This window comes from Cynocephalus volans, chromosome 8 (assembly GCF_027409185.1).
Source record: "Cynocephalus volans isolate mCynVol1 chromosome 8, mCynVol1.pri, whole genome shotgun sequence".
Lineage (NCBI taxonomy): Eukaryota > Metazoa > Chordata > Mammalia > Dermoptera > Cynocephalidae > Cynocephalus > Cynocephalus volans.
Window position 1 is genome coordinate 135,866,407 of NC_084467.1, and position 18,606 is coordinate 135,885,012.

General features: G+C 33.3%; 1 protein-coding gene across 1 annotated transcript in view; it reads left to right on the forward strand.

Moving 5' to 3' along the window:
- The window catches only part of CEP350 (centrosomal protein 350), a 165,457-nt gene that overhangs the window by 66,619 nt on the left and 80,232 nt on the right, over positions 1-18,606 (forward strand). Inside the window, exons 12-17 of the mRNA XM_063103904.1 lie at positions 3,830-4,890; positions 6,292-6,442; positions 7,935-8,107; positions 13,449-13,635; positions 16,680-16,894; positions 17,359-17,522. Coding sequence (XP_062959974.1) covers positions 3,830-4,890; positions 6,292-6,442; positions 7,935-8,107; positions 13,449-13,635; positions 16,680-16,894; positions 17,359-17,522 — 1,951 coding nt within the window. The remainder of the gene's footprint in view (positions 1-3,829; positions 4,891-6,291; positions 6,443-7,934; positions 8,108-13,448; positions 13,636-16,679; positions 16,895-17,358; positions 17,523-18,606) is intronic.

An 18,606-nucleotide genomic window follows, 5' to 3' on the forward strand; every position in this document is an offset into this window, starting at 1 on the left:
GCTGTTATCTTTCTCTGTACTTGGAAATTTTCAGCCATTATTTCCTTAAATATGCTCTCAACGTCTTTTGTCTCCTTCAGGTATGCCAATTATACGAAGTTTATTTCACTTGAAGGAGTCTTATAATTGCTGCAATTCTGTTTCATTTTTTCTTATTCCTTTTTCTTTTTGCTCCTCTGATTTGATAATTTCGTATGTTCTATCGTCTAGCTCACTGATTATTTCCTCTGTTTGATTGAGTCTGCCGTTTAAGATTTCTATTGAGTTTTTCAGTTCAGATAATGTATTCTTTATTTCTAGAATTTATATGTATATATTTTTTAATTGATCCAATTCCTTTGTCAAGCTTTTCATTCCACTCGTGAGTTGTTTTCTAGATGTCATTTAATTTTCTATCTGTATTTCCTTGTGACTCCCTAAACATCCTTAAGAGGATTATTCCAAATTCTCTGTCAGACATTTCATAAATCTACTGTTCTTCTGTGTCCATTGCTAGTGTTTTGTTGGTTTCCTTTGGTGGTGTCATGTTTCTCTGTTCTGTCTCTATCTTTGCATCTTGTTGATACCCGCTTATTTTGGGAGGCAGCTACCTCTTTTAGGTGTTACAAGTGTTCTTTGGTGGTGTTAGACTTTTACTGCTCAATATCAGAAATCAGGGCATTTTTTGTATCCATCACTATTCAAAGTTTTTTCAAATGACTCAACAATTTCTCCATGTTACCTTTCAAGAACTATGTTGTATATGCATGTGAATGTATGAACAAGGATTAGGAAGGGATTTTACTTGATTTCAGATTGTGGACTATTTTACCTTAAATTTTTTTTGGTGGCTGGCTAGTACAGGGATCTGAACCTTGGTATTGAAAGGCTGTACTCTAACTAACTGAGCTAACTGGGCAGCCCCTTAAATTTTCTTAAGAAAAAATGTTTTTACTGTAAAATATTGTTTGCAATAAAGTAAAAAAAAAAAAGTTGTTTAGGGCCAGCCTGTGGCCCATCTGGGAGAACGTGGTGCTGCTAACACCAGGGCCATGGGTTTGGATCCCTATATAGGGATGGCTGGTTAGCTCACTTCAGAGAGAGTGGTGCTGACAACACCAAGTCAAGGGTTAAGATCCCCTTACTGGTTATCTTTTTTTTTTTTTTTAAGCTGTTTGGGCATGGAAGTCAGGGTGATTATGAGATTACATGATTATTAATTATACCTTGTAACAGTAACCATTTTGGAAAGAGAAAGTTCTTCTGAAATTCTTTGAGAATGAATGAATAAAAGTCAAATCATTTTTCAATTTTGGATTAATGCACATAGTCCTCTTATTCCGCACCCCTGAGAATAATATTGATCAAAATAGGTAACATTTATTGAGTGTTTTTTCAGGTTCCAGGCACTGATCTAAGTACCTTGCAAGTATTATCTTCTTTAATCCTTGTAATTCCTTGAGTTAGGCACTGTTGTTATTCCTGTTTTACAGAAGAGATAACTGAGGCCTAGAATTTAATTAACTTTATCAAAGGTCAAAACATTAGTGGTGGAGATGGTTTTGAACTTAGGCAATCTCACTTCTCTACATACTGCCTCCCAATAAGTGAAATGTTTCATATGACTTGTGTAAGGTTATAAATATACTTAAAACTTTAAGCATAAATAAACTTTAAAAACTGTTTGAATTTGAATACTTCTACGTAGCTGATACTTTCCAGTTCATCTTAGTCCCATTATTGTTGTCAGATATACTCTGCTGGATTCATGTCTTCAATTTTTACCTTTCTCTGAGTTTCCTTCTAATTCTAAACAAGTTACCCAGTATTTAAAGCAAACCAATCATAAACCAATCTTGCATTAGACTTTACTACTTTACACTACACCAGTTTCTCTCCTTTCTTTTAACATCAAACTTCTTCAACCTATGATGTCTAACCTATTGCTTCTACTTTTTCACTACCCATTCCTTAGATTGCCCATTCCTGTTAATAGTTTTAACTTGTCTTTATGCTTAAAAGCATGTTACTTTATACTTAAAATTATGGCATTTTTTTTTTCTTACTCTTCACATCCCATCATTCTACATTAACTACCTGGAAAGCTCCACCTTATATATCTGACCTGAAGACCTTGAAGGTCAAGCTCAAAAGTCACTTTCCTTGGCTAACAGAGTTAATTGCTCCCTACCTACCACCCTATTCAACTTTATAAAACTTTGTTTTCATACTTATGACATTGTATTTTAGCTGTTTATTAGTCTGTCATTCCTGTTAGATTTTGAGGTCCTATAGAGTAAGGATTAAGTCTTAACTGGATTAAGGGTTTTTGTTTTTGTCTCCCTCTGTTCACTACCATCAACCTAGCACGTGCCTTATAGTTGGTATTCTAAATACTTGAATTTAAAGTGCTTGGGGATTTTTACTCATCAGTATTGTTTATATTATAACTTCCTTTTCATTGCCAATACTACCAGCTTAGTTTGGGCCCTAATAACCTCACATCTTGCATTTGTAATAATCTATATTCTATGGCAAAGAATCTATGCTCTGATCTTTTTTCATTCATTCCATTCTTTTCAGCAGCCCTTCAGTATAAAAGACTGCTGCAACTTAACCTCCAATCTGATCTCATATGATATGCTTGTAAATTCTCTTACCACCCTGGTTACCCTCCTCCAGATGATTTTTTTGATCCCAACTGTATGTTTATCCATATTAGTTTGGTCTAAGGTGCAGCCTATACAAATGATTCTGAATCATAATTTGGTCATTTGTTGGGTTAACCATGCCTCCCAGTTTTCTGTCTTCTGTGAATTTGATAAACATATCTTTATGTCATCATCCAAAAATAATGAGCAAGACCACCAAGGACAAAACTTCATGTTATTCTTCAAAGGGTCTTCTTAATTGTTGACATTAGCCTTTAAACTCTCTTGTAGTATCCCTTAATATTCAGGGAGTCTATAATCTAGAAACATAGCTGAATATATATAATGTTGTCTACTACTTTTTTTTTCTGTTTTTGGACTTTATAGACACTCTGCCCTGTATTGTATATTTATAATTGGTATTCATAGTTTTGTATTTAATTATTTGATGTTCATCAATTTTTTTTAGATCTACTATTTCTTTAGTATGCACGATGTTAGACATAAATGTTCAGCATTTAGTAAATATTTAATTATAATAATCCATATCCTGTCTACATTAATATTTAGCAATCTTGAGCATTTCTCTTTTATATAACATTATTTTTAAAGGGAAAGATACAGATTGTGTTGTAAAGAATTTTGTCCACAGATTTTTAAAGGTTTTAATGCCTTCTCTTTAATTAATAGTTTGAAAATATATGGTATCATACTTGAAGAAAGCAGTTTACAGAACAATATGTTTGGTAAAATCCTATTTTTGTGCAAACACTACCGTCAAAACACAACATATATATAGAAAACTGTTTGGAAGGATATAATTCTAAATGAAATATTAATAGCATCTCTTTTTGATTGATTAGCTCTAGGTGATTTTTATCTTTTTATTCTTTTTGTCTTTTCGTTTTTCCAGTGCATATGTATTACTCCTAAAATCAGAAAAAAACAAAACCTGGCCAGCCCCGTGGCTAACTCGGGAGAGTGCGGTGCTGGTAGCGCCGAGGCCACATGTTCGGATCCTATATAGGGATGGCCAGTGTGCTCACTGACTGAGCATGGTACAGACCACACTGTGCTGAGGGTTGCGATCTCCTTACCGGTCAAAAAAAAGAAAAAAAAAAGAAAAAAACAAAACCTTAAAAAATGGTGGTTTAATTGAGTTGCTGTGTTAACTAATATGTTGTGAGTTTCATTTCCAGAAGGGACTTGATGGAACCCACGTGGATGCAGCCTGACAAATTGAGCCCACGAGTTCACCTTTCTCAACCACAACCCCTTGTTGGAACAGATGGAAATTTACTCTCCCATCTCTTGAGTCTGGAGCATGTAGGAATTTTGCAAAAAGATTTTGAATCTATTTTGCCAACCAGGAAGAATCATAATATGGCTTCAGGGCCATTAACTTTTGCACCTCAACCATATCTGACCTCACCAGCTTCTCATTCAGATGCCTTGTTAAAACCTAGTGCCAGCCAATATAAGAGTAAACTGGATCGTATTGAAGCCTTGAAAGCAACAGCTGCTTCTTTGTCTAGCAGGATTGAAAGTGAAGCCAAGAAATTAGCTGGGGCCAACATTAACTATGGGTCAGTATGGAACACTGATTATGATGTGCAGCAAGCACCTCAAAAAGATGGACCGTGGACCAAGGCTGTAAGTCCACCTGTGAAAGAGGACACTGAAGATGTTTTCTCAGCCCGAATTCAAAAGATGCTGGGAACCTGTGTATCTCATGCAACTTTTGATGATGATCTTCCTGGTGTAGGCAACCTTAGTGAATTTAAAAAGCTTCCTGAGATAATAAGACCTCAGAGTGCCATATCAAGCTTCAGAATGAGATCCCCTGGTCCCAAACCAGAAGGGCTGCTGGCACAGTTGTGTAAGAGGCAGACTGACTCTTCTAGCTCTGATATGCAAGCCTGTTCTCAAGATAAAGCCAAATTGTCTCTTGGTTCCAGCACAGATTCAGTCAGTGAAGGGCCTCTTCTTAGTGAGGGGAGTCTCTCTGAAGAAGAGGGAGGCCGGGATGGACAGCCTCTTTTGAAGGTAGCAGAAATCTTAAAAGAAAAGGAATTTTGTGCTGGAGAAAGAAATACTTATGAACCTATCAGAGAGTTTCAGAAGGAAGCTGAAAAATTCTTGCCACTCTTTGGGCATATAAGTAGTACACAAAGCAAAGGACCATGGGAAGAATTGGCAAAAGGAAGTCGACATAGTGTCATTAATATTTTTACAAAATCATATCAGTTATATGGAAAAGGTGAGAAAAATGAGTAAAACCATGTACTATTTGTATGTTATCTTAAGATAAATTATTTTTAAAAAATATTTTTACAAGATATATACTTAAGTACACATTTTTTTCATTGTTCATTACAAAGATAGTGGAGACTTATTCTTGTTCGTATTAGTCTTCTAAATTATCTACAAGTTTCAGCTGGAGGTTAGTAATTTAATCTTTAAATTTTCATTTTTTTAGTTGTTGTAATAAAACAATAGTTGGTAGGTGCAGAAATTTTGGTCTAGTTTAGAGAAATTCATAGGTAATGTTCAGGATTGGGTATATATCAAGTGTATACTAGGTTTTCTGTGACCATAATTATGTACTTACATAGAAACTATCCATATTTCTTAATACAGTGACTTGTGAATCCTTGGGAATATAGTGCTCAAGAATTGAGAGGGCAAGGGTAGTCACATTTCTAATATGGAAACAACTCAATTACTGTTTGTCAGAACTAATTTTAATAGCAGTCAGACTTTGAACAGTGATGTAGCTGTGTATTTGAATCTTAAAACAATAACTTCTGGAGTTCCCTTCTTATCCCTCAAGTCCTGCAACACAACTTTCCTTTTCTATGATGGACTCAATTCTTTCAACTTCCTTTCTCTGTTCTTCCTGCTGTAAATGGATTCAACTCATTTTATACTAACATAACCTTAGAATTTTCAGGTTGGAGATTTCTACTCTGTACTTGTATAGTGAACAAATTATTTGACAAATGCATTGATTTTTATTTGTTAATCTTATGCTCAACTGGGTATCTCATTGTTTTTTCCTAGAATTCATATTTAGGCACTTCTTTATGATCTTGTATAGACTTCTGTATGCCATTGCTCTCTTTTGTTTAGCCACTTATTTATGTTGATGGTAATTTTAAAGTTCTTTTTGTTTCTTTTGATGAAAACAAAGTGGTTAAATCAACACCCTCATTAAAAAAAAATTAAAATAAGAAAATTGAGTTTGTTCTTAAATTCTTCTATTAGATTTTCATTCAGATTTTATGGTTATACTGAAATATTTAGAGATGGAATGATATATTATCTGAGATTTGCTTCAAAATAATTTGGGAGTGGTATATGTGGGAATAGAAGGTTTAATTTAAATTGGATTGGTCATATATTGATCATTATTGAAGGTGCTTGATAGATACTTGGTTTCGTTATGCTGTTCTCTCTATTTTCCTGTATACTTAAAAATTTCCCTAATGAAAAGTTTAAAATGTGTTGTTAGATATAAAAGTAAATTGAAATATAGCACTAAAAAAAAGCAAACTAAAATGTCCCTAAGTCCATGTTGTTAAATTTCATGTTGCAGAATGCTTTGTTTGTAGTTTTTTGATTTTTGTTTTTAACCATGCTTCAATTATGACTTTGACAGGGTTTGAAGACAGATTGGACAGAGGAGCATCAGCATCTCGGCCTTTGAATGCCATTACAACCCCTCTAAGTAGTGTTTCATATGAAGATGATTTTGTCTCCTCTCCAGGGAGTGGGACTTTGACGGAAAAAAAATCAACTCTTGAACCTCAGTAAGAATATGTTGGCAATATGGAATAAAATCTGAACAGTGAGAAAAATATACAAATGAGAGCTATGGTCTGAATACTAGTGAAATTTTGCTTGTTTAAAGGTACATTTAGAGGCTGCACAGCATAGTGGTTAAGAGCATAGGCTCTGGATCCAGACTGCCTGTATTTAAATCCTGGCTCTTCTGATTATTAATTGTTTGTATTTTTGCATATTACTTAACCTCCCTGTGCCTCAGTTTCCTTCTCTTTGAAATGGGGAAGGTAACAGTGCCTTCCTGCTTCATAGAGTTGTTATGAGTATTCAGTGAAATATAACGTGCTTAGAAAAGGATCTGGCACGTAGTAAGCTGAGCATAAGTTATTAAATCAATCTGTGAATCACTACAAGAGGACAGTATTGTGAAACTATCCCATAGTATACTAATGTAAGAAGCTTAAGAAATGGTTTTCTGTGTTAGAATTCAGAAAGATCTAACGAATACTTGCCCCATGATCCCAAGCAATAAGTTATTTTATTTTTATAATCAGGAAAACATCTAAAATTTTGCAAAGCTTTGAAACATTATAATTTATGATGATTATAATATCTAATATTAATTGAGCACTTAATGTGCAAGACACTGAGAGGACTGAGGGACTTTACTTGTATTACCTCATTTTTATAATGGCCTGATGTAGTGATTACTGTTGTTATTATTCCTGTTTTAGAAGAAACTGAAGCCCAGAGGTTGTTACTTGTACACAGTCACATATTAAGGGAGTCAGACTTTGCTGAAGAGAATTTCCTCCCTAAATTTTAACATATAAATTAATCTGTAATTACTCATATTCAGTAAAATGTTTTCACATATCACACATTTTAACCCACGTAAAATAATTAGATGATATTATAAAAACTAGTTAAAGCTAGTTGGATTAATAGAAATAGATATTATTAAAATTATAGCAGCAAAAGTATAGTTTTTAGTTTTGAGCTCTAACAAAAAGATTAAATGTTTAGATGAAAACTTTTAAGGATTTAACTGGTGACACTTAATATCACTGATCAGTATGATTTGATGCATTTTATTTCGAATTTGAAGTAGGATATATTAAATTATTCTCTATAAGATTATCAGAGGGAAAACAGTTATATACAGTCATAAATTTGAATAGAAATTGAATATCTGGATAATTTATAAATATCCAGTTGTAAATTACTGAATATTTTCTAGTATCCAACATTATATATTTTTTCTCTGCTGCGTCTAAAATGTTAGTTTTTATTGGCTTTACTTCAGTAAACAGCTCACCTGAAATTTTTCTTCGTAATAAATTTGGCATTGGGAAACAATCCAGGCTTATGGTAGTAAGAAAAAAAGTAAAATGGAAGCCATCTTTGATTATAGTCTTATTCTCCTAGTGATTAAATAGATTTTTAAATATTTAGTTTTAGCTGTGTTTGTAAGAGTGTTTATTTCTTTCTTTAACCACTATTTCTACTCTTTTACAGTATTGGTGGTAGCAACTTAGGCATTCAGGAGGACCATTCTAGCAGAAAGTCTGCCTATGATCTTTCCTCTGTGGATGTTACCTCCCAGCATTCATCAGGAGCCCAGTCTGTTACATCGTCTCATTCATCTACTTCTTCTAAACGAAAGAAAGGAAAAAAGGAAAAGATAGAATGTAAGTGGAATTCTACATGGTGGTTTTTTCTCTTACTAATGATTTTATGGTAGTAATCTGAAGTTATGATTTGATTCCATAAGAAGTTAGAGTAATTTCTTTATGATAATGTAATTAGCTCTTATATTTATTTGTCATTACAATAATTCCTTTTGATATATAACATTATATATCTTTTTCTTAATACAAAAGGAAATCATTTGCAATGATAAAAAATTAAGAATTAAAGATAAACATTTTCCCAGAAATACAAATCCCCCTGTTCAGAGATAACTACTAGTATTAACATATTTGCTGCCTATTTTTCTGATGTACATAAAACCGTACACACACACACACCCCTTTGTTTAAAAAACAAATGCAAATAATATTTCTTTGCAACTGCTTTTTAAAAATTAGTATATCGTGTACATCTCTTAGTGTCATTAGATATAATACTTAAATTTCCTTCTCTGTAAAATAGAGATAATAATAGATACTTCATATGGTCATTTTGAAGCTTAGGTGAAATTAAGAGAGACAATGTGTACTCTCCTGTACTTAGCATAGTAGCTGGCCTATTGACACTCAGTAAATATTTTTGAGTGATTGAGATACCTGTCACTTCTACTCTTGGCCGTAATTTGCTCTGTAGGCCTACAGGTGAGGAGATACAGTGATTAGGCAAAGGCCTCTTAAACTGACAGGATAGCCTCCAGCTAGGGAATGATTTTGCTTCCAATTTTTTTTTTCTTTTTTTTTTTTTTTTGACCGGTAAGGGGACCGCAACCCTCGGCATGGTGTGGTCTGCACCACGCTCAGCCAGTTAGCACACCGGCCATCCCTATATAGGATCCAAACCCGCGGCCTCAGCGCTACCAGTGCCGCACTCTCCCGAGTGAGCCACGGGGCTGGCCCCCCAAATTTTTTTTCTAATTGTAAAGCTAAACCCTATTCATAGAGTAAAAAAAAAGAGGGGGCCAGGATAAGGGAAGTAAATTGGTCAGTATAAAAAACTGTATTTAAAATAAAAGATAAGGGCCAGCCCGTGGCTCACTTGGGAGAGTGTGGTGCTGATAACATCAAGGCCACGGGTTCAGATCCCTGTATAGGGATGGCCGGTTAGCTCACTTGGGAGAGCGTGGTGCTGACAACACCAAGTCAAGGGTTAAGATCCCCTTACCAGTCATCTTTAAAAAAATTTTTTTAAATAAATAAATAAAAGATAACCTGTAATCCTCCCACTTGGAGATAACCAGTGTTAACATTTAGAAAAAACTTTTTTTATTGTGGTAAAATATATATATAATTTATCATTTTATCCATTTTCAAGTGGATTCAGTGGCATTAAGTACAGTTCACACTGTAATACAACCATCATCACTATTCATTTCTAGAACTTCATCTTCCTATATTGCAACTCAATACCCATTAAATGGTAACTCTATATTACTCCTTCCCCTGGCCTCTGCTAATCACTGTTCTATTTTCTGTATCTATGAATTTGACTCTTCATTTAAGTAGAATCATACAATATTTGTACTTTTGCACTGGCTTATTTCACTTAGAATGATTAATGTCTTCATGGTTCATCCATGTTGTAGCGTATATCAGAATATCCTTCCTTTTTAAGGCCAAGTAGTGTTTTTTTTTATATAATACCACATTTTGTTTATTCATTTATCTGTTGATGAACATTTTGATTCACGTTTTAGCTATTGTAAATGATATTGCTATGAACATTCGTGTACAGATATCTGTTTAAGTGCTTGTTTTCAGTTCTTTTGTGTACATACTCAGGTATGGAATTGCTGGGTCAAATGGTAATTCTATGCTGAATTTTTGGAGGAACTGCCATATTGTTTTCCAAAGCAGCTGCACCATTTTACATTTCCACCAGCAATGCACAAGGGTTCCAATTTCTCCACATCCATGCCAACATTTGTTGTTTTCTGTTTTTTTGATAATAGACACCCTAATATATGTGAAATGTTAACGTTTTTGGTAAGAATCCTTCCAGACAATTTGTAGGCATATGTAAATAGAAAATTTTATGTGCATGGGATTACATTTTACATGCTATTTTGTTCTGTCTATGGATTATAGATATCTTTTTCTGTCAGTAATTATGGGTATGAGTTACTATTTGTAAGGACTACCTAGTGTTCTATATTTGAATATATTATAATTTATTTAGCCAGTTACCCATTACTGGATATTTAGGGGTTTTTTTCTTTTTCTTTTTTCTATTATAAAAGCTGCTGCATTGAATAACCTTATAAATATATATGTATATGCATTAGTCTGGTGCTTTCCTATAGGGGGAAATCTTGGAAGTGAGATAATGAGGCAAAGAATATGGCTTGTTTGAAATTTGGATACGTTTTGCCAAATAGCCCTTCAGAAAGCTAGTGCCAACTTATACTTCCAATATAGAGAGTTAAGAGAAATTATTTATTAATAGTTAACCTAGTATAACTCTAATACAGATTGGAAGTATTCTGAATGTCTTTGGTAAGATCTTTAGACATCATGTTACCAGCACTTCTCAAAATCTGTGTTTTCCTGTGAAATAAGCATTCACTGAGATAGATTGTTTCATAAGTGTTCTAAGAATACAAGAGCTCTATGGTCCCATAAATTTGGGAAGTGCTTTTAGAGTGAAACAGGTGTCTTTACTATAAGACTCCTCAACACTTTTAATATGCTAATATACATTATTTATTTTAGGATAAGAATGATGATATAGTATGAAGCATTTTCCAAATTTATTTGACTACAGAATCCTTTCTTTAATCAGCATGTTATGGCATTAGAATTCAACTGAACACAGTTTGGGAAATGCTGATCGTGCTCAGTTCTTTTATTTTGCAATTATTATGCTTTGTTATGTTAGTGTTGCACCCAGGATCACTAACTTGTTTTTGGCAAAGCCCAGATTTTGATTTCTGACTCCCAAATTCAGTCTGTACCACACAACTTTAAAATGTCATACCATTTCAAGTAAATGAGTATAAACAACATGATTCAATGTAGGTTTTTAAAAAGTATAATCTACAACAGGTTAGATGAAGTATAGGGGGCCGGCCCGTGGCTCACTCGGGAGAGTGCGGTGCTGATAGATGAAGTATAGGTAGTGTTTTGTGACTTTCAGTTTCCCTAATCCCCTCTGACAATGCCAGGAAAAAAAACCCCAATATATTTTACTTCCCATAGCATCGTCTTAAACTTTGTTTCTCCTTCATCCCCAAGTTCTAAAATCAGTGTAATTTTAATTATACTTACTCTGTCTGGTGGTGAAAAAAAGTGTCTGCATGCTCTGTACCGAAATTTACCCAGTGTAGTTTGTAGATTAAAGTGGTAATCCTAAGAAAAAAATTTTATTTTAACTTAACTTTAAGACATATAAATGTACTTTTCACTTGGCATTCTTGTAATGTAGGGGCAAACATTTCTTTTTGTATGAATTCCTTGATTGGAGTTTAGGTCTTTTCTTGCATAGGACTTTGTATTATTATCTACAATTTCTAGTTGTTTAAAGTCAAGAGCAGTTTTTAAATTGTGCATTTATTTTCAAAGAACAATATTAAATGAATATAGTGTTCTTGTTATGAAAGCAATGCATCTTTATTACAGAAAAGTTAGAGATAACCAGTGTTAACAGCTTGATTCTAGCCTAGGGATCATAAGTAGATGTTAGGTTATATATTTCTTTCTAATTAATAATCTCTTAGATCATTTCTAAGTGTACAGTTCAGTGACATTAAACACATTCACACTGTTGTGAATCATCACCACCACCATCCGTTTCCAGAACTTTTTTATCTTCAGATGCTGAAACACTGTACCCATTAAACAATAAGCCTCCATCTTTTGTTCTCCCCGGTCCTGGCAACCACCATTCTACGTTCTGTCTCTATGGACCTGGCTAGGGAATTTAACCATTTTCAAGTGTGTAGTTCAGTGGCATTAAGTACATTCACACTGTTGTGCAACCGTCACCGTTATCCACCTCCGGAACTTTTCCATCATCCTAAACTAAAACTCTATCCCCACTGAATAACTACTCTCATTCTCCCCTTCCCCCACAACTGTTTTACTTTCCATCTCTGTGAATTTGTCCAATTCAGGTACCTCGTATAGGAGGAATCATATAATATTTGTCCGTTTTTGACTGGCTTATTTCACTTAGCATAATGTTGTCAAGGTTCATTTATGTTGTAACATGTCAGAATGTCCTTTTTTTTAAGGCTGAATAATACTGCACTGTATGTATGTATCACATTTTGTTCATCCATTAATCCATTAATGGACACCAGGTTGCTTCTGCCTATTGGCTATTGTGAATAATGATGCTTTGAACATGGGTATACAGCATAGTTTTTTTTCAATTTTGCATTTTCTTTTGGTCTTTAACCATATATGTTCATTTAAAACATTTTAGCTGCCATTAAAATGTATATGCAGTTCTGTATTCTGCTTTTTTTAAGGTAATAATAACTATTTTCCCATGCTGCTATTTAAACATACTATCAAGTTGAACAGTGCACTAGACTTGAGTCAAGAGGCCTGGGTGTATGTCCTGTTTCTGCTGCTGACCTTGTATCAGTAAGCAAGTTATTAAGCCCTGTAGATCTCTAGTTAACCTCATCAGTAAATTGGGGATATAGTAACTACTTCTTAAGATGATTAAGAGCAATAAGGTAATATATATGAAATTCATTTTAAATTACAAAGTGCTCTTTAAATATTTAAGTTACTATTATTTGCATAATTTAGGCAGCTTTCCTATTAGAGATGTAGGTTAAAATTTTTTTAATTATAAAATTATTGAATATTGTGCATCACTTTTGTTTGGTTCAGTAATCTCCTTAAGATATATCCCTATAAGTAAGATTATTCTGAGTTAACAAGTATGAACATTTTTATAACTCTGGCTACACAGTTCTTGCCATAGTTTTTTGAAAGAATTGTGTAGTTCAACTGGCAATTGATACCATTTTTCTCCCAGATCTGTATTTTATCCTTAAAAAACTTCTTTTTGGTTACTTTTTCATAGCAGTAGAATAGTAGTACTTAATTCTTATTTGATATACATGTCTTTTATTACCAGCTGAGCTAAGGACAATTTATTTAGTAATAGCAAGTGGAGGATATTAATAGAAGAAACTTCACTTTCCTTTAATGGAGACAGAAAGATGAAGTGCTTTATTTTAGATATGAAAAACAAATTTTCAATACTTCAATTTTTAAATATTCTGGTTTGTACTATTTTATTATTTTATTGGAATCTATGTACAAATTGTCTCTGACAGTAACTTCTAATATTGGGAGTCAGCTTTATAAGAAATTTACTTTACAGGGTTAGATTCATTCACGGGAAGTGTTCAGAACTCACTTCTTGATGAGGAAAAACTGCAATCTGGCTCAGAACATGGCTCCCATCAAGGAAAAAAATCTAGGACCAGTAGTAAACATTCTGTTAAAGATTACGAGCAGACTGTTGACACTGATAGCACTTTGGAGGATCTTTCTGGGCATTCTGTGAGGTAAAGTAATTTTATACTGTAATTCATATATAATTAAGGTTACAATATCATTAATGTTCAAATAATCCGTTTGGTAAATTTCAGCTTGGCAGTGTCTTTGACTACTCTGCATGTCTTAGCTACTTTCTGAATAGACTTTGTAGCTTTGTTCATAGCTGTAGTCTTTATCTTTATTTTAGAATACGGTCATTTCTTATTTAAACTGTTACAACTTCTTCCTCAGGAATTCTGTGCTTTTATTCAACTAACCTTTCTATCCTGAATGCCATTGTCACGGTTATTTTCTTGGCTCAATCTTTTGACCAAGCAGCTACCCACATTACTGTGTTTTGGGAGGTCACAGTTACCCATAGATGAACTCTAAGAACCTAACTCTATTTGAAGTGTTTTCACTGGACTACTACAAACTATCTCATTTCCTTTGTCTATAAATTTTGCTTCTCAGCTGTATTCTTTCATTCTTTCAACATAACTGCTGTACTTAGCCTTCTTTTGTCTCATTTTTTATTTCTTCCTCTGAACTTTTCTCTCCTGCTCAACTTATTAGACCACTCACACAGGTTTTGAAATCTCACTCTTATCCATATTATAGAGCTTGCATACTCTGTTCTTTCCCCCTTCTTTTCAATATCATATATTTGGAACTTACTCTGTTGCTTACAAATAACCTTCAGTTATTGCTTTCTGTACAGTTCCGATTCATTTGTCCACAAGCATGACTTTTTATCTGTGTACTGGTTTTGTCCTTCTGGGAACTGAGGCTCTGAGAAGACATGGATTTATTTTTTTCCTTTTTAAAGTAATTTTGTGCTTTTTTAGTACTGTGTCATATACAGAACCATTTTTAATGTTACAAAGAATGTTACATCATTAATACCATTGTTAGTATATTTAAAATTGAATTTGAATTTCTTTGTCAGGGATTTTGGAATTCAGAAAACCTTACCTTTCCTTAAGAGATACTCTCTGATGATTTAATTTTTTGCCATTAATTATTAATGGCAAAATCTACAAGGTTAAACATTTCTAAAATAGGATCCATAGCCAGATAAGTTTGATAAATGCCCCATATTGTAGTCTAGATCTTCCTTCCTCGCCCATAGAGATTCACAGTGGATAAAAGAATTTGAAGCTTTGATAAGGAGGAATCTAAAATTTTAAAAACAATTTTTCTTAACTTATTTGGCTGTAGACACTTTCTGTCCCCAGGCTCTTTTCCTTTCTTTCTTACTTTTTTATTATTTTTTGGAAAACTTAACATCATTGGAAACATACTGTCAGAAATACTAGTCTAGGTGAATCTTCTCTGCAAATCAAATATAAATTCAACTTGTAAAACATAAGGTGAGGTGCAGACAGAGTACTTTGATGTTGTGTTGAAATTTTTTTAATGGAAATCTATTAAAATTATAATTCTTTTTATGTTTCACAAATGAGATTGTCAGACTGTTAGAAATAGTGTTTTTCCAAACCATCGATAGAAAACTAAACGTCATGGTGAACAAGTGAGTGCTTCTCAAGACTACTTTTATTCATATTTTTCATACTGGGTAAAAGAGAAAATTTTACCTTTAAAAACTATCTCATAATTTTATTAGAAGCTAAAAGCAAACTTGTTTTAGTATGTTGGAAATATGGTAATTGTTGGAAAAATGCTTTTAGAGTATCTTTGAATAATTTATTCAATAAATAATTAATCAGTGCAAGGCAACATGCTTGGTATTATGAGAAAATAATACCCTTAATGAGCTTATTTTCCCAAAGAGGGGCTAGCCATGTGCATTGTGTTGAATTAAATGCCTTAAGAGTTGTTATAGTCACCCATAAATGTGTATAATTATAATGTGTCAATTAAAAAATAAAATTTTTAAAAAAGTTGTTATAATCAAACTGTGATGAGAGATTACTTATTAGAAAGTTCCAGGGAAGAGATGTAGTATTAAAAGATAGATATAAACAAGTAAGCCTAAAATAAGTATTTAGAAATGGATAGTATGAAAATAATTTTTTCTGTGACTCTTTTGGGTTAATAGAAGAGGGAATAACAAAAGAATAGTCGTTGTTATTTCATTTTTAATACAAAATGATATTTTCTTTCAGAGATAAATTTTAAGATTTTTATAAGATAATATCTTTATATATGGCTGTAATTTTTTTTTTTTTTTTTTGCAGCTGTCCAGTACAGGGATTGAACCCTGGATCTTGGTGTTAATCAGCACCATGCTTTAACCAACCGAGCTAACTGGCCAACTCTATAGCTGCAATTTTTATTGAAATTATTATTATTATTACTATTATTATTATTTTTAACATTTACTTGTACATGTTTGTGGGGTGCAGTGTGTTGTTTCAATATATGCATATACTGCACAATGATTCACTTAAGGTAGATTACACAGTTTTGTTCCAATTTGTCTACCACTTCTCTCCTCCTCCCCTGCCCCCACCCCTGGTAACCATTATTCTACTCTCTACTTCTATGAGAACTTTTTTTTTTTTTAGATTCATGGTTGTAATTTTCTTGCTATATGTCTAACCATTTTAGAAAACTTTGCTTCTTATTGCAATGAGTGAATCATGATATATGTACATTGTGGAGGAAAGAGTTAAGTGCCAATTTAATCAGGAGATTCCCTTTCTGTATTATTTTATTATATCTTATTTTTTATTCAAAATATTTTAACATTTACTTTTACATATTTGTGGGGTACAGTATGTTGTTTCAATACATGCATATACTGCACAATGATTCACTTATGGTAGGTGGCATAATTTTGTACCCATTAGTCCACCTTTTCCATTTTAATTAATTTTAATTACACAGTGTTTGTGCCTGGTTTGTTCTTCACTGTAAATCTAGCAATTAGAGGAGTATTCATAGTCATTCATTCAGTACAGTGACTGTGTTGAATAAATAAATGCCTAAATCACAGCTTTTTAAAGTTAATGTTGATAAAGTAATGTATATTGTTCTTATGAATTGTTTAGCTGGTTCTGGAAGTAGTTTTCCTTTCTCTAATGTCTTTATGAAACAAAACTTCTAGTGTGTCATCAGATAAGGGAAGATCTCAGAAAACTCCAGCTTCTCCCCTATCTCCAAGTTCCCAGAAATTGTTGCAGTTTGATCTTCCAGGAACTTCATTAGAAAGATCTAAGTCTTCAGTAATGCCTCCAACTATAACAGGATTTAAGCCTGCAGCTTTCACTGATATAAATCTGGCTGCCAGCAGAACAGCTACAGAGATGGCTTCAACATCAGGCAAGTAGATCCATGCAGCTGTAATTTTAAAAATAAGAGATTTTTTTCTCTGGAAATGCCTTTTCTTTCAATTGTGTCATAGGGTGGTGTTATTTCAAATAAATGTCATTACTTTTTGAAGTACAAAACAATTATCATATAGGAAATTAAATGTTGAAAAGCATGAGATATTCAGTAATGGTGATTTTTCCCATCTTGTCTGCTTTAGTCAAAACACTCCTGAAAAATGTATGCCATACATGCATTCCTAAGTGTTTATAGGTATATGTACGTATGTGTAGACACATGTGCATGTACATGCACGTAAAAGAGGTAACTTAAAATACATTGTACTAATAAATCACTGTCTTTTCTACAAAGGAAAGCAGACTTGTTTTTGGCTCTTAAAATGAGAAATAAATTTTAGAAATCTGAGGTATAATTTCATGTGAACTTCTCCATTTAACAATTGTTATGCCCTCCAGGTTCTAAGCGCTTTTCTCCTGCTGGTCTCCAGCATCGTATGGCAGCAGAACTCAGTTATCTGAATGCCATTGAGGAGTCAGTGCGCCAACTATCAGATGTAGAAAAAGTTAGAGGTATCTCACTTGCTCAGCAGGAGAGTGTGTCTCTGGCTCAAATCATAAAGGTATTTGTGGAATTTGCTTCTTTAGCTTTCTGTGGTTTTTCTTTTTTTTTTTTTTACTATTTAAAATAGTTTTAATGATGAAATAGAAAAATAAACTTGACCCTGCCAAGTAGAAAAAAATAGTCTGTCATATAACACCTATAAATAATCCTGGGAAAAACTGTCATATAGGGTACTAGAAATAATTTTTTTTTTTTTTTTTTTTTTTTTTAAAGATGACCGGTAAGGGGATCTTAACCCTTGACTTGGTGTTGTCAGCACCACGCTCAGCCAGTGAGCTAACCGGCCATCCCTATATGGGATCCGAACCCGTGGCCTTGGTGTTATCAGCACCACACTCTCCCGAGTGAGCCACGGGCCGGCCCCTAGAAATAAATTTAAAGATACAGTATTTGGCAGCAGAATAATAACACAATCATTTTCTCTCAAATACTTTGTTTTCCATGTTTTCTGCTTTGTTTTATTGACAGTGTGAAAATCAGCTAGACAAACATTCTTAATATTTTATCTTTTCATTGACAAATCAGAAATGAGTCAGTGTTTTGTTTTGGTTTTTAATGCTTTATTTGTACCAAAAAGAAAAGTTTCTGAGATCCAGGTGTTTGATCAAGCCAGGATAATGTGAACCGTTTTTTGGCTAACAATCCAGAGAAGGTCTAAGCAGTTTTCCACAGCGGGGGTGCTATTGTTATCTTTTTTTTTAACTGAGGTATTATTTACATACAATAAAATACACAGATTTTAAGTGTGCAGTTTTGATGAGTTTTGATCAGTATATATACTTATGTAACAACCACCCTAATCAATATATAGAACACTTCCATCACCCCAGAAAGTTGACCCAGGCACATTTTCAGTGAATCCTCCATCCCAGAGAAAATTACTATTCTGATTTCTAGCACCACAGTTTATTTTTGCCTGTTCTAGAAATTCATGTAAATGGAAGTGTTCTTTTAACTCTGTTGTGTTTAGCTTATTTTATTTAACATGTTGTATCAGTAGTTTTTTGTTTTGTTTTTATGCCAAGTAATATTTCATTGATATCATAATTTCTTTATCCATTCTCCTGTTGATGTACATTTGG